Below are 19,585 nucleotides of genomic sequence, written 5' to 3'. Positions count from 1 at the left end.
AAAGGCATCCAGATTAGAAAACAAGAAGTAAAACTGTCACTGTGTGGAGATGACATGATATTAAATATAGAAAATCCTAAAGACTCCCATCAGAAAACTTTTAGAATGATCAAATTGCAGGATACAAAATCAGTACATGGAAATCTGTTGCATTTCTGTACATTAATAATGAATTATCAGAAATTAAGAAAATTATCCTATTTGTAGTTTCATCAAAAAAATAAAAATACCTAGTAATAAATTTAACCAGAGGTAAAAGACCAGTACATGGAGAACTATAAGACATTAAAGAAAGATGTTGGAGACATTAATAGATATTCTGTGGTTATGAATTGGAAGAGTTTATATTGTTAAAATGTCTATACTACCTGAAACAATACACAGATTCAGTATAATTTCCTTTTTTTTTTTTTTAAAGACTTTATTTATTTATTTAACGGAGAGAGAGAGAGATCGCGCACAAGCAGGCAGAGTGGCAGGCAGAGGGAGAGAGAGAAGCAGGCTTCCCGCGGAGCAAGGAGCCTGATGCGGGACTCGATCTCGGATCTTGGGATTATGAATCTGAGCCAAAGGCAGCCGCCTAACCAATGGAGCCACCCAGGTGTCCCGATTCAGTATAATTTGTAACAAAATTATAATGGATCATTTTTTCAGAGAAATAAATAATCCTAAAATTTGTGTGGAACCATAAAAAACCTCATATAGCCACAGCAGTGGTGAGAAAGAACAAAGCTGGAAGAGGCATCATGCTCCCTGATTTCAAAGTATGTAGATAAGTATATTGTAATAATTAAACAGCGTGATACTGGCATAAAAGATATCAATGGTACAGAATAGAAAGCCCAGAAATAAACCCACACATGGGTAATTAAAATATCCTAGAGGAGTCAAGAGTATACAGTGGGTATACAGTCTTCATAAATGGTGTTGGGAAAATTAAACAGCCACATGTAAAAGAATGAAGGTAGAGCACCATTTTATATCATGTGCAAAAATTAACTCAAATTAAGGATTTGAATGTAAGAAATGTAAAACATTGAATGTAGGGACACGTGGATGGTTCAGTCAGTTCAGCATCTGCCTTCAGCTCAGGTCATGATCTCAGGGTTCGGGGATCGAGTTCGACATTGGGCCCCTGCTCAGCAAGGAGCCTGCTTTTTCCTCTGTCCCCTCCTCCTGCTTATGCTGTCTTTTGGTTACATACACTCTCTCTCTCTCTCTCTCTCTTAAATAAATAAATAAATAAATAAATATCTTAAATTAAAAAAAAAAAGACGTGAAGCAATAAAACACCTAGAATACACGGATAGCAGTCTCCTTGATATAGGTCTTGGTGATGTTTTTTTGAATCTGACACCAAAAGCAACTAAGGCAAAAATGAACAAATTGGGAATATCAAAATAAAAATGTGCACAGCAAAGGATATCAACAAAATGAAAAGGCATCCTACTGAATGGAAGAAAATATTTGCAAATCAAATATCTGGTAAGGGACTAATACCCAAAATACATAAAGAACTTGTACAACTCAATATCAAAAACTGAACTACCTGATTAAGAAATGGGCAGAAGATCTGAATAGACATTTTTCCAAGGAAGACGTACAGATTGCCAACAGATAAATTGAAAAGATGCTATATGTCATTAATTCTTAGGGAAATGCAAATCAGAGCCTCATACACAAGATACTGTCTCACACCTGTTAGAATGGTTATTATCAAAAAGACTGGAAGCAACAAGCATTGGGAAGGAATTGGAAAAACCAGAACCCTTATGCACTGTTGGTGGGAATGTAAATTGGTGCTGCCAGTGGAGAACAGTATGGAGTTTCCTCAGAAAATTAAAAATAGAACTGTTGTATGACCTAGTAATTCCACTTCTGGGTATTTATCTGAGGAAAATGAAAATACTAACTCAGAAAGAAATATGTGAGTTAATTTCATGATTATTTATAATAACGAAGAATATACAATGGGGAAAGGACAGTATCTTCAATAAGTGGTATTGGGAAAATTGGATAGCCACATGCAAAAGAGTGAAGCTGGATTGGATCACTCTGTTACACTATAGATAAAAATTAACTCAAAATAGATTCAAATCTTGAATATAAGACCTGAAACCTTAAAGCTCCTAGAAGGAAATGTAGATAGTAAGCTCATTGATACAGGTCTCAGAATGGATAGCGAGATTGTGGTGTATACATACAGTGGAATATCATTCAGTCATAAAAAATAATGAAATCTTGCCATTTGTGACAACATGGATAGACCTTGAGGGCTTTGTACTATGTATAATAAGACAAGAGAAAGACAATACTATGTAATCTCTCACATATGGAATCTAATATATCTATTCAACACTAAGCTCATAAATACAGAGAACAGATTGGTGGTTGCCAGAGGCAGGGGTGGGGGACAGGAAAAATGAATGAACTGGTTTTGGTTTTAGTTTAAATAAATTGAATTTTTTAGAATATAGGCTTAAGTAGACATTTCTCCAGAGAGGACATACAAATTGCTAGTAAGCACGTTAAAAATAGGTTCAACATCACTAATCATTAGGGAAATGCAAATCAGAAATACAGTGAGATCCAACCTTGGATCTATCAGGATGGCTACTATTCAAAAAACCCCCCAAATTAGAAAATACAGAGGATGTGGAGAAACTGGAATCTTTGTTCACTGTTGGTTAGCAACATAAAATGGTACAGCTGCTGTGGAAAATAGTATGGCAGTTCCTCAAAGAATGAAAAGCAAAATTACTATGTAATCCAGAAATTCCACTTCTGGGTATAGAATCCCAAAGAACTGAGGGGAGGGACTCAGATGATTATTGGGACACCCCTTTTCACAACAGCATATTCTCCATGGCTAAAATGGGAAAGCAACCCAAGCACCCATTAACACATGAAAGAATACACAAAATATGGTATATACGTATTACATCAGCCTATAAAGGAAGGAAATTCTGTAATATGCTGCAAAATGGATAAACATCAAGAACATTATGCTAAGTAAAATAATCCAGCTACAAAAGACAAATACTATATGATTTTACCTATATGAGTCCTTAGAGTATTCAAAATGATAGAGACAGAGAGTTAGAATGATGGTTGCTGCTGGCTAGGGAGAAGGAGAATTAAGAATTATTGTGTAGTAGTACAGATTTTTAGTCCAGGGGATGCTAATTGAATGGAGTGGAGCAAGGAGCAAGGAGAAAAATCGGTTGAGATGATCATGTGTGAGGGTGGAGAGTGGAGTGAGGGACATGTTAAGCTATGTCTTTAGTCAAGAATTTCAGTGGAAAGAAGAGAAAATGTCATGTTGTTTGTATGTAGACTATTTATTATTTTCCTGTCCACCGGCATTGATATACTTCTAATACCTTGCTCTTTTATCTATTTCAGACTTTGGAGTTAGTGCTTTTTTAGCAACTGGTGGTGATATTACCCGGAATAAAGTGAGAAAGACCTTTGTTGGAACTCCTTGCTGGATGGCGCCTGAAGTTATGGAACAGGTACTTTGTCTTTCATTTTTTTAAAATGGTTTATGGTTTTGTACAGAATGAAAAAAATAACAGCAACATTTGCTTTTGTTTGGTGTACCGTTGTACAGGTATCCCCCACTAATGGAAAGTAGTTTGTTCTGTGAAACCCTTTGTAAGCTGAAATGGCACAAAGGAAAGAAACAGTGACCACTAATTTATTTGTAAAAATTTTTTAGCATTTCCAGACACAAAAAAATAACCTCTCTTAGGCCTTTCTGATACCATAGAACACATCTTGCTATTGGATACACAAAATAAATTGAGTTAAAACAAAGATACTCACATAATTCAAAGCTTTGGTGGATTGACCTGAATGTGGTTCCCTGGGAAGGAGCTGAGCTACACCAGGCTCGTTGCTCGGCTGGGGCACTGCCTCCGTCATGGCGAGCACTGAACGTCATTTTCACTTTTTTCGTAAAAGGGAAAATCCTTTCCTGATTTCTTTCCATAGTGTAAACAGGAACTACTATAGTTCTTTCATATAAGCCAAATGGCTTAATGGGGTCTTTGAAAAAGTGGGGATACGTATGCTGGGTTAGCTTCGGGAAATAGATGTTTCTGTTCCTCGGTTAGGATTTGGGTCCACCCTTCAAAACAGACCTCTAGATCTTTACAAATGATATATGAAACTCAGGATTTATACCAAATACAACCTAAGGAATAATGAAGATTGGTTTAGTAATAGTTTCCGTGTTACAAATTAAACGACCTAATCTTTGTACACATAGATTCACTGCTGTGGTTCTTGAAGGACTAGTTTTGTCCACAACCCCATTTCCCATTTGCTTTCAAACAACTACAGTCAGATGTTGCTCATGTAGTCATTTTATGGAAACTCTGCTAATTCTCAAATCAGGGCTCATTTCTTATTCCTTGCCTTACTTGTTCTCTTGTCATTTGAAACAGTTGATCATTTCCACCTTTATTTACATCTTCAGCTTCTCTAGTGTAATTTCCTCATTCTTCCCCTACCTGTCCGGCCAGGCTGTGTCTCTGACTTCTTTTCTGCCTTCCTTCTACTTCCCAGGACCTGTTCTTGAATTCTTCTCTCACTAATTAGCCTCATCTCTGCTTCCCACCCATTCTATTTTAAGTTTTTTATGTTTTTTTAAAGGTTTTATTTATTTATCTATTTATTTTACCTTAAGTAGTCTACACACCCAGTGTGGGTCTTGAACTCCACAACCCTGAGATTGAGAGTTGTGTGCTCTACGGACTGAGCCAGCCAGATTGCTCCTGAAGAGCACCTTTAGGAGTGCTTAAACAAAATTATTTTTTTTTTAAGATTGTATTTATTTGAGATAGAACATGAGCCAAGGCAGGGGGCAGAGGGGAAGGGAGAGGGAGAAGCACACTCCACAGAATGCAGAGCCAAATGCAGGGCTCCATCTCATGACTCTGAGATCATGACCTGAGCTGAAATCAAGAGTGGGTTGCTTAACTCACTGAGCCCCCAGGCACCCCCTCAAGATTTTATTTTTAAATAACCTCTACAAAAACAAATCTACATTTATTTTTAAGTAATCTCTTCATTTTAAGTAATCTCTACATTTTATTTTTAAGTATTCTCTATATCTATTTTAAGTAATCTTTGCAGGGTTGTGGCTCCAACCCACAACCCTGACATTAAGAATCATAATGCTCCACCAACTGAGCCAGCCCGGCGCCCCATCTATTGTATTTTCTAAAGTATATTCATTCTAGTCTTATTTCCTAAACCCCTAGATGGAAGTTTCAAGCTTCCTCTAGATGTTTTATATATGTATCTTTTAAGTATATCAAAGTCAGTATGTAGAATGGAATTCACTTTTAACTCTTACAATGCTTGTGTTCACCCTGTTGGTGAGGGAAGCATTCCCACTCTAGGGTTATGCAGATGCTGGACACCTCACACTGGACTGGTAAGACTGATAGCAGTTCATTCGTCACGTACACACAGAGCTGCAGGGAGGAGGACGCGACGTGACACATGGGGCTCCTCTCGGGAAGAGAGTGGGTAAACGGTTGCTGTGGGAAACAGACCTTGTACTATCAAGAGAGTGAGGTGCCCCTTGGTTTCCTTGCAAAGGTAATTGGCTCATTTGAATAATTCTGAGGGCTGGTGGGGAGCTGAAACCTGCTACTCAAGGCTGAGCAGGAACTTGGCCTGGTCCAGTAGAGCAGGATTGTTGGGCTAAGGGACCTTATCCTTAGGAACAGACTGGGGAGGGGAACTTGTACTTAGTTCATTAGGGACCCACCTTCTTTTGCCACATGTCAAGGCAGCACCTTGTATGGAGCTTTAATTTCAGGTCCCAAACCACATACTCCCCCCATATATTTCTTCTCCTGTGTTGCTTAAGATAGAAAATGAAAATATTTGGGGTGCCTGCGTAGCTCAGTTGGTTAAGTGACTGCCTTCGGCTCAGGTCATGGTCCTGGAGTCTCAGGATCGAGTCCTGCATTGGGCTCCCTGCTTGGTGGGGAGTTTGCTTCTCCTTCTGACCTTCCCTCTTCTCATGCTCTCTCTCTCTCTCTCTCTCAAATAAATAAATAAAATCATTTAAAAAAAAAAGAAAATATTTAATTTTATAATGTGCTCATGACAGTATAAAAGGACAAATTTGGCCACATGTTCACATCAACAATTGAAAATATTCAGACCCCTTGTGTCTTTTTTCATTATAAAAATTAAGGAGATTAAATAAGACTATAACATAGAAAATTTGGAAAACCAAAGACATAGTACTACTGCCTAATAGTTTTGTTCTAGTTCTATCCTTTTCCTTAAAAAGAAAAAAGATATTATACACTTTTGTAATGAGTATCAAAACTTGTGAGGAATTTTGTATCCTTTTTTCTTCATAAATGCTTTATCACAACTAGTTTTCCGTTTTTTCTTTTTTTTTTTTTTTGGTTTTCCGTATTTTCATGTAGAATTCATTTACATTGTTTTTAGTTAACTAACATTTCTTTTAAGTGAGTATTCTGTACTTAACAATTTCCCCATTGTTGGGGAACATTCATTCTGATTGCTTTTTCTTTCGTCTGTTACCAAATATATTTAGCCTTTTCCTACTCTAGATTACTTTATTGATTTAAAGCGAATGAACAGTTTAATGGTTCTTGATAAGTATTAGAAGTTACTTTTTATAAGTGCTTTTAGGGGTACTTGGCTGGCTCAGTCAGAAGAGCATGCTACACTTGATCTCAGTCATGGGTTCAAGCCTCACGTTGGGTGTAGAGATTACTAAAGAAAAAATAAATTTAAATTAAAGTGCTTCTAGGGTGTTAAAAGTAATCATATATATCTTTATGTTCTTTACAGGTCCGAGGCTATGATTTCAAAGCTGACATCTGGAGTTTTGGGATCACAGCAATTGAACTGGCTACAGGGGCAGCTCCTTACCATAAGTATCCACCAATGAAGGTGAGGTTCATAGTCAAAGTACTATCCCAGCCCATGTCCCAGTTTCTTTTCAGAGCCTACTCCTAGGAAATAAATGGATTTGAAAACGGTGAGTTTTTAGAACTGTAAAGTGGGAAGCTATTTTAAGGCCAAAGGAATGGTTTATTTTTTAAAAGGAGGTGGGGGAGGAGATGAGATTTATTTTTCATCCACCAAAGGCAGTGAGTCCTATAATTGTAGCCAGACATACACATGTTAGCCTATTTGCCCAGAATGAGAAATACCTCCCATCTTTTAGTAATTCCATTTCAGTAAATATAAATTGAATCTGAAAAGCAAGTATTAGTTCTGACTACAGCCCCTTTTTTTCTTTAGTGTTAACTTTGTGTTTAGAAAGTGGCTTATGTGGGGTACCTGGGTGGCTCAGTGGGTTAAACCGCTGCCTTCAGCCCGGGTCGTGATCTCAGGGTCAGGCATCAGGCTGGCTGCTCAGCAGGGAGCCTGCTTCCCTCTCTCTCTCTGCTTGCTGCTCTGCCTACTTGTGATCTCTTTCTCTGTCAAATAAATAAATAAAATATTAAAAAAAAAAAGAAAGTGGCTTATGCTTCTATAAAGAAGTCACACAGTTTAGAAAAATCACCCCGAATCTCATTATATAAATATGACCTTCCTTATTAACACCTTTGTGCATCAAACTAGTGTGTTGCCATGAAAGTCAAAGAAGGAAGAGATTTAGGATGGACAGAATAATCAAAACTGTCAGTTACCACAGAGAAGGTAGGAGGAGTGAGAACTGAAAAAGGGAAGCTCTGTTAACTAGGTATTATCAGTGGTTTCTCAGGAATGGCTGAGGAGAAGACATGAACAGACATTTCTGCAAAGAAGACATCCAGATGTCCAACAGACTCATGAAAAAGTGCTCAACATTACTCGGCATCAGGGAAATACAAATCAAAACCACAGTGAGATACCACCTCAACACTAGTCAGAATGGCTAAAATTAACCAGTCAGGAAATGACCGGTGTTGGCGAAGATGCGGAGAAAGGGGAACCCTCCTACACTGTCAGTGGGAATGCAAACTGGTGCAGGCACTCTGGAAAACAGTGTGGAAGTTCTTCACAAAGTTGAAAAGAGAGCTACTCTACAACCCAGCAATTGCACACTACCCTAAAGATACAAATGTAGTGATCCGAAGGGGCACGTCACCTGAATGTTTATAGCAGCAGTGTCCACTGTAGCCAAACTATGGAAAGAACCTAGATGTTCATCAACAGGTGAATGGATAAAGAAGATGTGGTATATGTATACAATGGAACACTACCCAAATCTTGCCATTTGCAACACTGTGGATAGAACTAGAGGATATTATGCTAAGTGAAATAAGTCAATCAGAGAAAGACAGTTATCATATGATCTCTCTGATATGAGGAATTTGAGAGGCAGGGCCGGGGGGGGGGTTGGGGGGGGAAGGGAGGGCAAGTGAAACAAGATGGGACCGGGGAGGGAAACAAACCATAGGAGACTCTTAATCTCAGGAAACAAACTGAGGGCTGCTGGGGTTGTGGGGGGCAGGGTGGGAGAGGGATAGGGTGGCTGGGTGATGGACTTTGGGGAGGGTATGTGCTGTGGTGAGTGCTGTGAATTGTGTAAGATGATGATTCACAGACCTGTACCCCTGAAACAAATAATACATTATATGTTAATTAAGAAAAAAAAAAAAGAGTGGCTGAGGAGTTCTGGGAAGAGAAGGCCAGATTACAAAGGGTCATGTTAAAACAGAGCCATGAATAGGTAGAATCAGCAAGATCACATTTTTAATTTTGCCATGGTTTTATTTATTTATTACTTGATTGTATTTTATTTTTAAATTTGGTATGATTTTAACTGTTTTGTAAAATTTTTTTTAAGATAAGGACTTTTTTTTTTAAGATTTATTTGTTTATTTGTCACATAGAAAGAACAAGCAGGGGAAGCAGCACGCAGAACAGACAGAGGGAAAAGCAGGCTCCCCTCTGAGCAAGGAGCCCAATGTGGGACTTGATCCCAGGGCCCTTAACCGACTGTGCCACTGAGGCATCCCTGATTTTAATTTTTTTTTGCAGGTAGTTTGGCAGTATAAGAATGGGGACAGAGGGCATAAAGAAAGGGTTCTTACTAAAAGGCATTCAGTGCTGATACAGTTGAGCCCTTGCAGCCTCTTTACCTGGGAAACCAATTATCTGTAGGATATTATTTGTGTGGAAAACACCTAAATAACTCTGTGTCCAAATAACTGGTCGAGAGTGAACTGCTTATATATTGGGAGGTTGTCTATAGAAGAATGTTGACCACAATATTTAACTTAATGAGACATCAGAAATTTTATATTATATTGAAAATTTTTCCAGGTTTTAATGCTGACACTACAAAATGATCCTCCTTCTTTGGAAACTGGTGTTCAAGACAAAGAAATGCTGAAAAAATATGGAAAATCATTTAGGAAAATGATTTCATTGTGCCTTCAAAAGGATCCAGAAAAAAGGTAAATAGGAGATAAAGCACCTAATACTGTAAACCATTGTGGGAAGTCTAAGTATCAGATACGTACATTCATGTGCAGGAAGTTATTTGTGCATATTCAAATACATTTGTATTTATTTAAATATAAACTGTAGAAAAAATATACAGGGACTGTTACACTAGATTGGAAAGGAATGAATTACTTTCTCCCTTCTTTTTAGTATATAGTGTACTCTAATAGTTCAGCTAGTTCCTGGCTCATTTTTCATATATTTGTGTTTTGTGAATTCTGTGTTAATAAAATATCATGTTAGTGGGAAGGCTTGTTTTTAATGTATTTAAAAGTCATAAGCAAACAAATATTTTGATGCTGTTTACAATTTTAATAACAAAAGAAATACACAAAGCAAATGTTATATGTAATACCAAATAATCATATGTATTTCCTTATTGGAAAGATATTTTGATGAGTGGACCAAAAATGCAAAGCACTTACTTGTTAACACTAGACAGATTGGAAGGCAAGTAAGTGAATAAACATCATCTAATGTCTGTATCTTTATGAATTAAACAGAACCAAATGGTGTTGGAAGTCATTAAGTATAATCTTTTATCTTTAAGGTCAGTCAGCTACCTAGTCATTGAGGTGGGACTTGAATCCAAAACTCCTGATTCTTTACCTGGGGCTCTGTTTCCACTGTATCTCATTTTTCTGTTTCACACATATATTCTACTCGGTTTTTCAGCACTAAGAGTTTTTGAATTTTGATTTCTCTGACAATCAACAAAAGTAAAAGATTTTAATTGATACCCTTGGTCACATCTTTAGTGTATTTCATGGGGCTTCAGAATTTACTGTTGGAAATACTGGAAAGGACAAGAAAAACGGGTAGCAAAGTTCAAACCTGTGCTATTAGAACTTTTTTTTCTTTTTCTGAATAAATTAGTATAAAAAAATGGAATACTTTTTTTTTTTTTTCAAGATTTTATTTATTTATTGGATGGGCAGAGATCACAAGTAGGCAGACAGGCAGACAGAGAGAGAGAGGAGGTAGCAGGCTCCCCGCAGAGCAGAGAGGCCGATGCAGGGCTCTATCCCAGGACCCTGGGACCATGACCTGAGCCAAAGGCAGAGGCTTTAACCCACTGAGCCACCCAGGCGCCCCAACAGGGAATACTTTTGCTTCTGCCTAGTTAACTGACTAAAATAACAGGATTTTTTTGTCACAAATACCCAGAAGTGCTGAATAAATTTATCAAACTTAAAAACCAAACCCAGAGATAAGCTTGCACCTCAGGTGCTAGAAATAATGAGGATGACCTAATTCAGAGAAGATGTGTCATGAACTGATCCTGTGGCCATCCTCAGTGGGACACTGTTCATTCTAATAACATACTCAGTTAGATTTCTGATTTCCAGGTGGGGACTGAAAATGAGATACTGGCCCAGCCAATGGGGATTCTGAACTGAGATCCCTGCTTGTGGCTGGGACCTTTGCAAGTCTGCCTTCTGAGTAAAAGGACAGACCGGAAAACAAAATATGGTCCATCATCACAAAGACACAACAGAATTTCTCCTGAATAATCCAGTCCTCTGACCTGGACATTCCATAAGTTGACAGTGGGAATTTATATGGCCCATATTATCCAGGAGCCCACAAGATTAGAGAGTAAAAAAAGTTTTGCCAAGCCAGTTTTATATCTGGCAATTAGAAAACTATACCATTCGAATTGTTCTAAATTCCAGATCCATGAGATTCCTGCAAATAAAGCCCCACTGAAGAGACCAGAAGCTGAAATTATAGAACACATAGTAAAATGCTACACAGTAGACCAGAGTCAGCAGACACAGCAAGCAGAAGGATTAGTGCTCCGAGAACTTTGGATAATGCAAAGATACCTGAAAAGACTATAAGTATATTTAAAGTAATTAAAATCCTAATGGAGGAAATCAAAACTGTAGGAAGAGAATATGAGTATGACCAAGAAGACAAAACAAATGGAGCTACTAGAAATGAAAAATACAATAACTAAGATTTGAAAGTGGACACCTTCTTCACAAGTGATCCAGGTTAGCATTAGCTGTAGTAAGACATATTTATTATTACATACTCCCAGATATTGATACCAGGTGCAGGACATACCACTCCTGAGGTATTCCTTCCCTAGATCTTTAACTTCAGTCTGTAATGAGAAAACATCAGACAAAGCCAAACTGAGGAATATGCTGTAAACTCCCTGACCACCACTCTTCTAGAAGAGTGAGGAAAGGGATGACTGAGAGAGTGGCAGAGGTTGGAGGAGATGAAAGAGACACGAAGACTAAAAACAAAATGATGTCCTGGATTGGATCCTGGAGCAGAGAAAGGATGTTAGTGCAAAAACTGGGGAAACCTGCATAAAGTCTATAGTTTATAATGTTGTACCAGTATTAATATTTTAAAGTCTGTAGCACTGTTAATGTTTTTAGGTAATTTCTTGATAATTATATCACGGTTATATAAAATGTTAACATTGAGGGAAGCTGGTGACAGGTATGTAGGACCTCAGTATTATCTTTGCATCTCTTTTGTAAGCCTAAAATTATTTCAGAAGAAAAAGAAGCTGTAGAACATCTTATTTCCAGCTTGTAAACCAAAATTAGACCTTGTTTAGAACATTCCAAAGTTAAAAAGGAAACTAAACTTCAGTGGATTGGTTAAATAGAACAGCCAATAAAACAAAAAAGAGATAATTGTTGACTACTAATCAAGTTACCAGGCACTTCTGTAAACACAACATATATCATCTCATTTAATTTTTACAGTACTTGTATGAGGAGGGTGCTATTATTTTTCCTGTTTTACAAATGAAGAAACTGAATCACAGAGTTGTTAAATAACATTGCCCAAAGTCACACAGTTAATAAATGTTGGAGCTAGAATTCCAACCCATACAATTTGACTGTGGACTTTCTGCTCTTACTTAATCACACTATACTGAGGAAATTGCTCAGAATGAAGCACAGAAAGATTTTTTTAAAAATGGAAATATAAAAAGAAGATGAATGGGAAGGTTCAGTGTGTGGGGGCACACACATGTACATACACATACACATGTATATGTATCTGTAGACTTTAAGGAAAGATTAGGAAGATCAGGAGAAGCAATATTTAAAGCAATAATGGCTGAGAATTTTCTAGAATTGATGAAATACTTATAGCCATCCCTCCCTCCACCAATTCCAAGCAGTATTTCCCTTTTCCCATTTGTACACAAGTCTCTAAACTGCTGGATTCAAAGGCAAAGAGAATCTGTTAAATGCAAGCTAAGGGGGCAGATTACCTACTGAGGAATATAGCAGGTAGACTAACAGCTACTTTCCTAATGACAGTTAAGGCCAGAATATACTGGAACAATTCTGAGAGAAAATAAAAATGCAGAATTCCCAGTCTAACCAAACTATTATTCAAGAATAAGCATGAAATTAAGATTTTTTTCAGACAAAAATTGAGTTTCCAGTCATGTATATCACTTAAAGAACTCCTAGAAATGGTACACTAGAAAGAAGGAAATGAACTCAGAAGAAAAGGATTAATCATATAAAGCAATGTGATGCAAACTGTTGAACATACTGAAATCTTGATTGAATGAGAAAATAGGAAGGATAATGTCTGCTTTCAGTTTACATAACACTTTCACATCTCTTCTTTTAAACTGTACAATAATCCTCTGAGGCCCTGGTTCTTAAGTGTGAGCGTGCATTAGAATCACTCAGGGAATTTTAAAAAATGATGTGTGGGTTTTGCCCCCACAGATTCTGCTTTAATTGCTATGGGCCTCGGGATTTGTTTTGAAAGTCCTAGCTTATTATAATGTACAGTAATGTTTAAGAACACTGCCTTCAGGAACTTGACCAGGTAATACAGAACCTTGGAGAAGAGATTTACTGAGGGTTATATGGTAGGTGTATGGTGTAATCAGGTCCAGTCTCTTAAGTGTAGTATTGTTTATCCTTTATTCTGTCATAATATTTACAAGTTTGTATAATTGACAATGATGATGCCTTTATTCAAGCAAAGTCGAGCAAAAAACTGAGTGTAGATTCAGTATATATATAGAATATATACATTACTTCCAGAATCTTCAATCTTTTTTTTAAAGAAAATTGTTAGATTTATTTTTAAGAATATGTAGTTTCCTAAGTTGAAGGCTGGCAAGCAGGCATGTGTCAAGAGGCACAGGGCTTGACTTGGTCCATTTCCTCTTTGTGAGGTTACATGTATTTTTATGCCTTGTTAAAGTAGATACTGCCCACTTTTTTTGGGAAATGATATTCTTGGCAAAATAATAGCAAATATGTTGAAAGCCACGAAGAAGTCATGATTTCAGAAGAAACATTTCACTAACGAATTTTGCAAAGGACCTGTAATAATTATCAGATCATTTCTATTTGAGTTTTCTTCTCTACTCCGTGTCTTGTACCGAGTTAGTTTATCCTGCTTTTTGCTTTTTAGCCCGTTAAGGAAAGTGGAGAACACTGAGATTTTATCTCGCTGCTCAAGAAATCCTTTTCTCATTTTTGAAGATGGAAACCCGCAATTACACTTGAATTAACTATTAAAACATTCTTTTCTGGTTTTAGACCAACAGCAGCAGAACTGTTAAGGCACAAATTTTTCCAAAAAGCAAAGGTAGGAAATTCTTTTGATTTTATGTGTTCATGTGATCCTCCTCATTACCTAATTAGATTTACTGCTAAGAAGTTGCTTTTTCTTAAGGTGATGTTTGGAAAAATGATGGTAGATCAGATAATTGCTGGGGGCATTATCTTATGACCTTTGGTAATTAAGACACATGCTTTCGAATTAGTAAATGTATTTTTCGTATAAATTAATTTGAACATCTGGTTAAATTTTAACAGGAACAATTGATACTAAATTTTGCCAGTAGTAATATAATCTATGAAAAATACTCAACTGTCATTTCAAAGTTTGCTGCTGAGTTAGTTAACATCTCATTTCCCAAAGAGGAATAGATAAGTGGGATGTTACTGTAGTTGAAAATGTGGGACCATGATCCTGAGGGACATATGGTAAAGCAAACTTCTCATATATAATGGCTCACACAGTACACTAAAGCTTTGTCTCAATCTGTGAAACTCGATTTGTGAAACTCCTTTTCTAAAGGAGCTTTAGAATTAAAGAAAAAAGAATGGAAACTTTCCTCAAACTTCTTTATAAAACAGTTACTATATCACATTTTAATTGTAGTGAATATTTGTGTCAGCTTCTTTGGTTCAGTAAAAACTTGTAAGAAGAAAACTTACTTTTCCTCTCCAGAATAAAGAATTTCTTCAAGAAAAAATACTGCAGAGAGCACCAACTATTTCTGAAAGAGCTAAGAAGGTAAATGGAGATTTTACTCTGGTTTCCTAGGAAATTGGTTGAATTTACTTCCGCATTTTGAAAGTATATGTTCAAAAATGCTTTGTTATGTTATGTATATGTTAAAAAATGCTTTTTTTAAGTGTTACTCATTTTTTCCTTTCTTTAGTGTTCTTTGATATATTCATTTAATAAATATTAGCCTACAGTATGTCTAGGTGTGCTGTCTACTAGAATGAAAAGGTATGTCACACAATTGATTAATTAATTCTAGACTCTGTTAAATCACTGTCTGTAGCTACCAGAGTGAGTTGTGAAGTTCAGCCCTTTCCTCACACTACACAGAAAACCACGAAGACCCATTAGGATGACTGTAATAAAAAAGACAAACAGTAGCAACTGTGATAAAGATGTAAGGAAATTGGAACCTTCACACACTAATGATGATAATGTGAAATGGGCAACCACTTCAGAAAGTAGTCTGGCAGTTTCTAAAAACACTAAACAAAGCTGCCATATGACCCAGCAATTCCATCCTAGGCCTACTTGGGAGAATTGAGCACATGTGCACACAAAGCTGTTGTGTACATGAATGTTCCCAGCAGCATTAATTCATAATAACTAAAAAGTGGAAATAGCCTGATTATCCATCTGTAGATGAATGGATATATAAAATGTCATGTGTCCATAATACAGAATATTATTCAGCAATTAAAAATGAAGTACTGATATATGATAGAATATTATTAAGCAATAAAAAGAAATGAAGTACTGATGCATGTCATAACATGGATAAACCTTTAAAACATTATGCTAATCATGGGAGCTACTTACGAAAGACCACATATTATATGATTCTGTTTATGTGAAATGTCCAGAATAAGCAAATGTGTAGAGACAGAGAGTAGATTCAAGGTTACCCAGGACTGGGATTATACGGAAATGGGCAGTAACTACTAATGGGTCTGGGGTGTTGTTTTTGCCATGTGGAGGAGTGAAGAAAGTGATCTAGACTTAATTATGGAGATGGTTACACAACTTAGAATATACTAAAAATAATTGAACCTTAAATGGGTCAATTATATGGTATATGGATTTTATCTTAACAGAGCTGGTACTTAAAAAAGGAGCATCTGGACACTGACACCACCATAAACAAAAAGCTCTCAGAAGTGGAAAACATTATAGAAGAAATGAAAATAGTTAATATGGTTGTATGGTAAAGCTAAGAAAATTTCCCAGAAAATAGAGCCCCAAACACCAAGAGAGAAATAACAGAAGAAAAAAGACAAGAGCATTAGAGGATCATTTGAGAAGGTTCAATTTTGAGTAAATAAGTTCCAGAAAAGCAGAATGGAGGAAAATAGAAGAAAGAGAATCACTGAAAAAATAATTCAAGAGAAATTTCCAATTGGATAGTCACAAATTTCCAGATTAAAAAAGCACAAGTACGTAGCAAAATGAATGGAAATAGACCAGCACTAAGACACATTGCTGGAATACTAGAGGCAAAAAGAGGATTCTATAGCTTCCAGAGAAGGGGGAAAGATTGTGGACGGTGTTGGATATCATAATGACATCAGTAGCTCCCCTACAAGCCAGGTCACAGCGAAACAGTTACATATAGTGTTATGAAAGAAAATGATTTCTACCAACCCAGACTTTTTTTTTTTTTTTTTAAACCAGGTAAACTGTATATTCTGGGGATGGAATCAAAGTTGAGAAATGCATGGCTTTAATTAGTGTGCCATGCTAATAATGGAGGAAGTACTTAAACTGAGGAAGAGAAAGTCATATGGCAGGTGATAGAGGGAGACCTGAGAAACCAGTCTAGGGTGGAGCAGATCAGGAGGCTGGGGTAGCAACTTCCTCTAGAAGGTGATCCTGAGAAGTACCTACTGTATATGAATGTGGTGAGAGGAGATTTACACGACTGGGAGACAGTGTGGGGCTAAATATGATAAGTACATGAAAATAAGCAAATATTATTAATTCCAAGGGAAATAAAAAGGTTACACAAGAGAGAAAAGTAATTGTAATATACAATAAGGCTTAACTGTCTCATTAATGAAATCATGTGGTGGAAACACTGAATATTGGTTTAACCAAAATTTCACTGTATCTTGAGAAAAGAGTTATGGGGGTTGATAATAGGGTTAAATTCTCATCTTTCATAGTGGGAAGTCCAGTAGGTAATTCTTAAAACAAAGAATCAAGGGGTAATAATAATACATTACTTAGAGGAATATGAATTTAAAAAGAATATGCTACAATGAGTTGAAAGTGGTTCCCTGTAAGAGGATAAAAGAAGATTGCTGTTTTTCTTAACAAAACTTGCACAGATACAGTGCTCTTGAAACTGCAGGTATAATTGTGATTTTTAAATTTAAAATTTTGAAAAAACCAGAATCTTCTCTGTCTTGGGTTTATTTATTTTGGGGGCTGAAGAAAAATTTTGCAAATCTCTCAACTTGAAACCATTAATAAGATTTGATCTGTGACTTCACATAGGAAGGATTTGGTTGGTGCTTGGGCCCAAGAGTATAGATGTATAGGGTAAGTCAGTGGTTAGAGTAAAGACAGGTAGGTAGTGGAGCACAGAGAGCAAGGGAGGGGTGCAAGACACATGCAGTATATATAGTAAATATCAAACACTACCATAATCCACATCTCTCTTCCTCATGTGCAGGTTCGGAGAGTACCAGGTTCCAGTGGCCGCCTTCATAAGACCGAAGATGGCGGCTGGGAGTGGAGTGATGACGAATTTGATGAAGAAAGTGAGGAAGGGAAAGCAGCAATTTCACAACTCAGGGTAAGTCTTGTTAAACTCTATGTTTAAGATAGAGCTCTATCTTTTTGTTTGAAGCCTCTGAGATGATACGATATTCTCTGGTTCTGTTCAGCTTAACCATCTAAAACATAGAAAATACAAGTGTTAATGACAGAATTTCCTTGAAGAAGTTATTAACCGTAAGAGCCCATTTAATCCTACATGGAAGAGTGGACTGACACATCTGTTTGAATATGATATTTATGGTATATAAAAATGACCAAAATCTAGAGATGTAAACTGTGTCTGAGATGAGAGTACACTAGATAGGACTGATGACTGATTAAACATTGTGGAAGAAGTGATCACGGAATAGTATACCTTTCTTTAGTTGCTATATCCTGGATGGTTGTGTGTGTCTGTGGATGTGTTTGCTTGAAGCAGTGAAGACAGAGCTCTTGTTTTGTTTTTTTCCCATCACTCTTTCCTCAAGTTAATGCCTCAAGTTGATTGTTAGGACTCATTCCCAGGAATAGAAATATGTATGGGAAATATTAATATTTGAGGTTCATCACAGCCTTGACTGCCTAAAACCTTTCTGTGGTATTAGTGGTGGGTAGATGGTATATCTCTTCCTGCCTGTAAGATCTCCTCTGCCATAGCACTCATGACTTTGCTGATCAGCACTGAATATTTGTTGATCTTGTCAGATGAAGTCTTTTTGCAGAGCTAGAAGTAAAGCTTTACTTTGTAGAGACCTTGCCAATGAGAATCGGCAAATATTTATTACATTCTAACCTTGGAAAGTTCATTAAAAAAAATATATATATAAACATTTGTTTACATTAGGATTGTGAGTTTATTAAAATGTGAGACAGGTTTCTTTTCTCCTTACTTTTTATATGATTCCTCCTTAAATTGATATTGTTTGATAATGTTACATTGAAGTGGTCAAAGGAAGCCAGAGGTACGTGAATCTTGAAGTTTTAGCTTACTTTGAAAGAGATTTTCATAGGAATTTTTCCTCTGACCAACAGATTTTATTTGGGAAGATAAATTATAATGTCTGATTATTATCCCCTAGCCATCTGCAAGAGAAATTTATTTAAAATTTTGTAGTTTGGGGGGTGCCTAGATGGCTCAGTCCATTAAGCATCTGCCTTCAGCTCAGGTCGTAATCCCAGAGGCCTAGGATCGAGCCCTGCATTGGGCTTCCAGCTCACAGGGAGCCTGCTTCTCCCTCTCCTCCCCATTTGTGCTTTTTCTTGCTATCTCTCTGTCACTCAAATAAATAAATAAATAATCTTTAAAAATAAACGAAAATAAAATCTTGTAGTTCTGAAATACTTTAGCTTTTTTATAACCTAATACACTGGTATGTAAATAGCTTAGAAAATTATAGAATTTGTTCTCAAAATAAGTAATTTTCTGTATTTCTCATATTCTGTAACTATTTTTGAGGACATGAATTCTTTTGTAGAAGGAAAGTCTTGTTTAAATTGAATTACATTGAAAATGCACACTATCATCAAGTGGGGTAGTCTGCAAGGATGGTTCAATATTAGGAGTTCTTATCATATTAATAGGCCTAAAGATAGATGAAAAAACTTTGACAAAATCTAATGGCCTACTGAGAAGACAAATCATACTCTTATTTTCATATGTTCTGAAAAAACTTTGACAAAATTCCACACATGTTCATTATAGACTCTTGTGTAGATCCAAATTTCCATCTTTATATCATTTCCTTTATTCTGAAGAACTTTCCTTAACATTTTTTGTGATGTGGATCTGCTGGTGTTGATTTCTTTCAGGTTTTTGTCTGAAATGTCTCTGTTTCACTTTTGTTTTGCAAAGGTATGTTTGCTAAGTATAAACTTTTAGATTGATAGGCTCTTTCTTTCAGTACTTTAAAGACGTTGTTTCACCATATTCTTGTTTGTATTGTTTCTTTTGAGAAATCTGCTGGTATCCTTGCCTTGTTCTTTTATAAGTTCTATGTATCTTTACCCTGGC

The 19,585-nt window shown here is 36.5% G+C and overlaps 1 protein-coding gene across 5 annotated transcripts in view; it reads left to right on the top strand.

Annotated features, from left to right (window-relative positions):
• The window catches only part of OXSR1 (oxidative stress responsive kinase 1), a 101,665-nt gene that overhangs the window by 64,581 nt on the left and 17,499 nt on the right, over window positions 1-19,585 (top strand). For all 5 annotated transcript variants that reach the window (XM_080821523.1, XM_080821524.1, XM_080821522.1 and 2 more), the window contains 6 exons: window positions 3,406-3,515; window positions 6,853-6,954; window positions 9,322-9,455; window positions 14,058-14,106; window positions 14,755-14,820; window positions 17,489-17,611. In XM_080821523.1, coding sequence (XP_080677649.1) covers window positions 3,406-3,515; window positions 6,853-6,954; window positions 9,322-9,455; window positions 14,058-14,106; window positions 14,755-14,820; window positions 17,489-17,611 — 584 coding nt within the window. The remainder of the gene's footprint in view (window positions 1-3,405; window positions 3,516-6,852; window positions 6,955-9,321; window positions 9,456-14,057; window positions 14,107-14,754; window positions 14,821-17,488; window positions 17,612-19,585) is intronic.

This window comes from Martes martes (genome assembly GCF_963455335.1).
Source record: "Martes martes genome assembly, chromosome: 1".
NCBI lineage: Eukaryota > Metazoa > Chordata > Mammalia > Carnivora > Mustelidae > Martes > Martes martes.
This window is presented reverse-complemented; position numbering and strand designations above follow the sequence as displayed.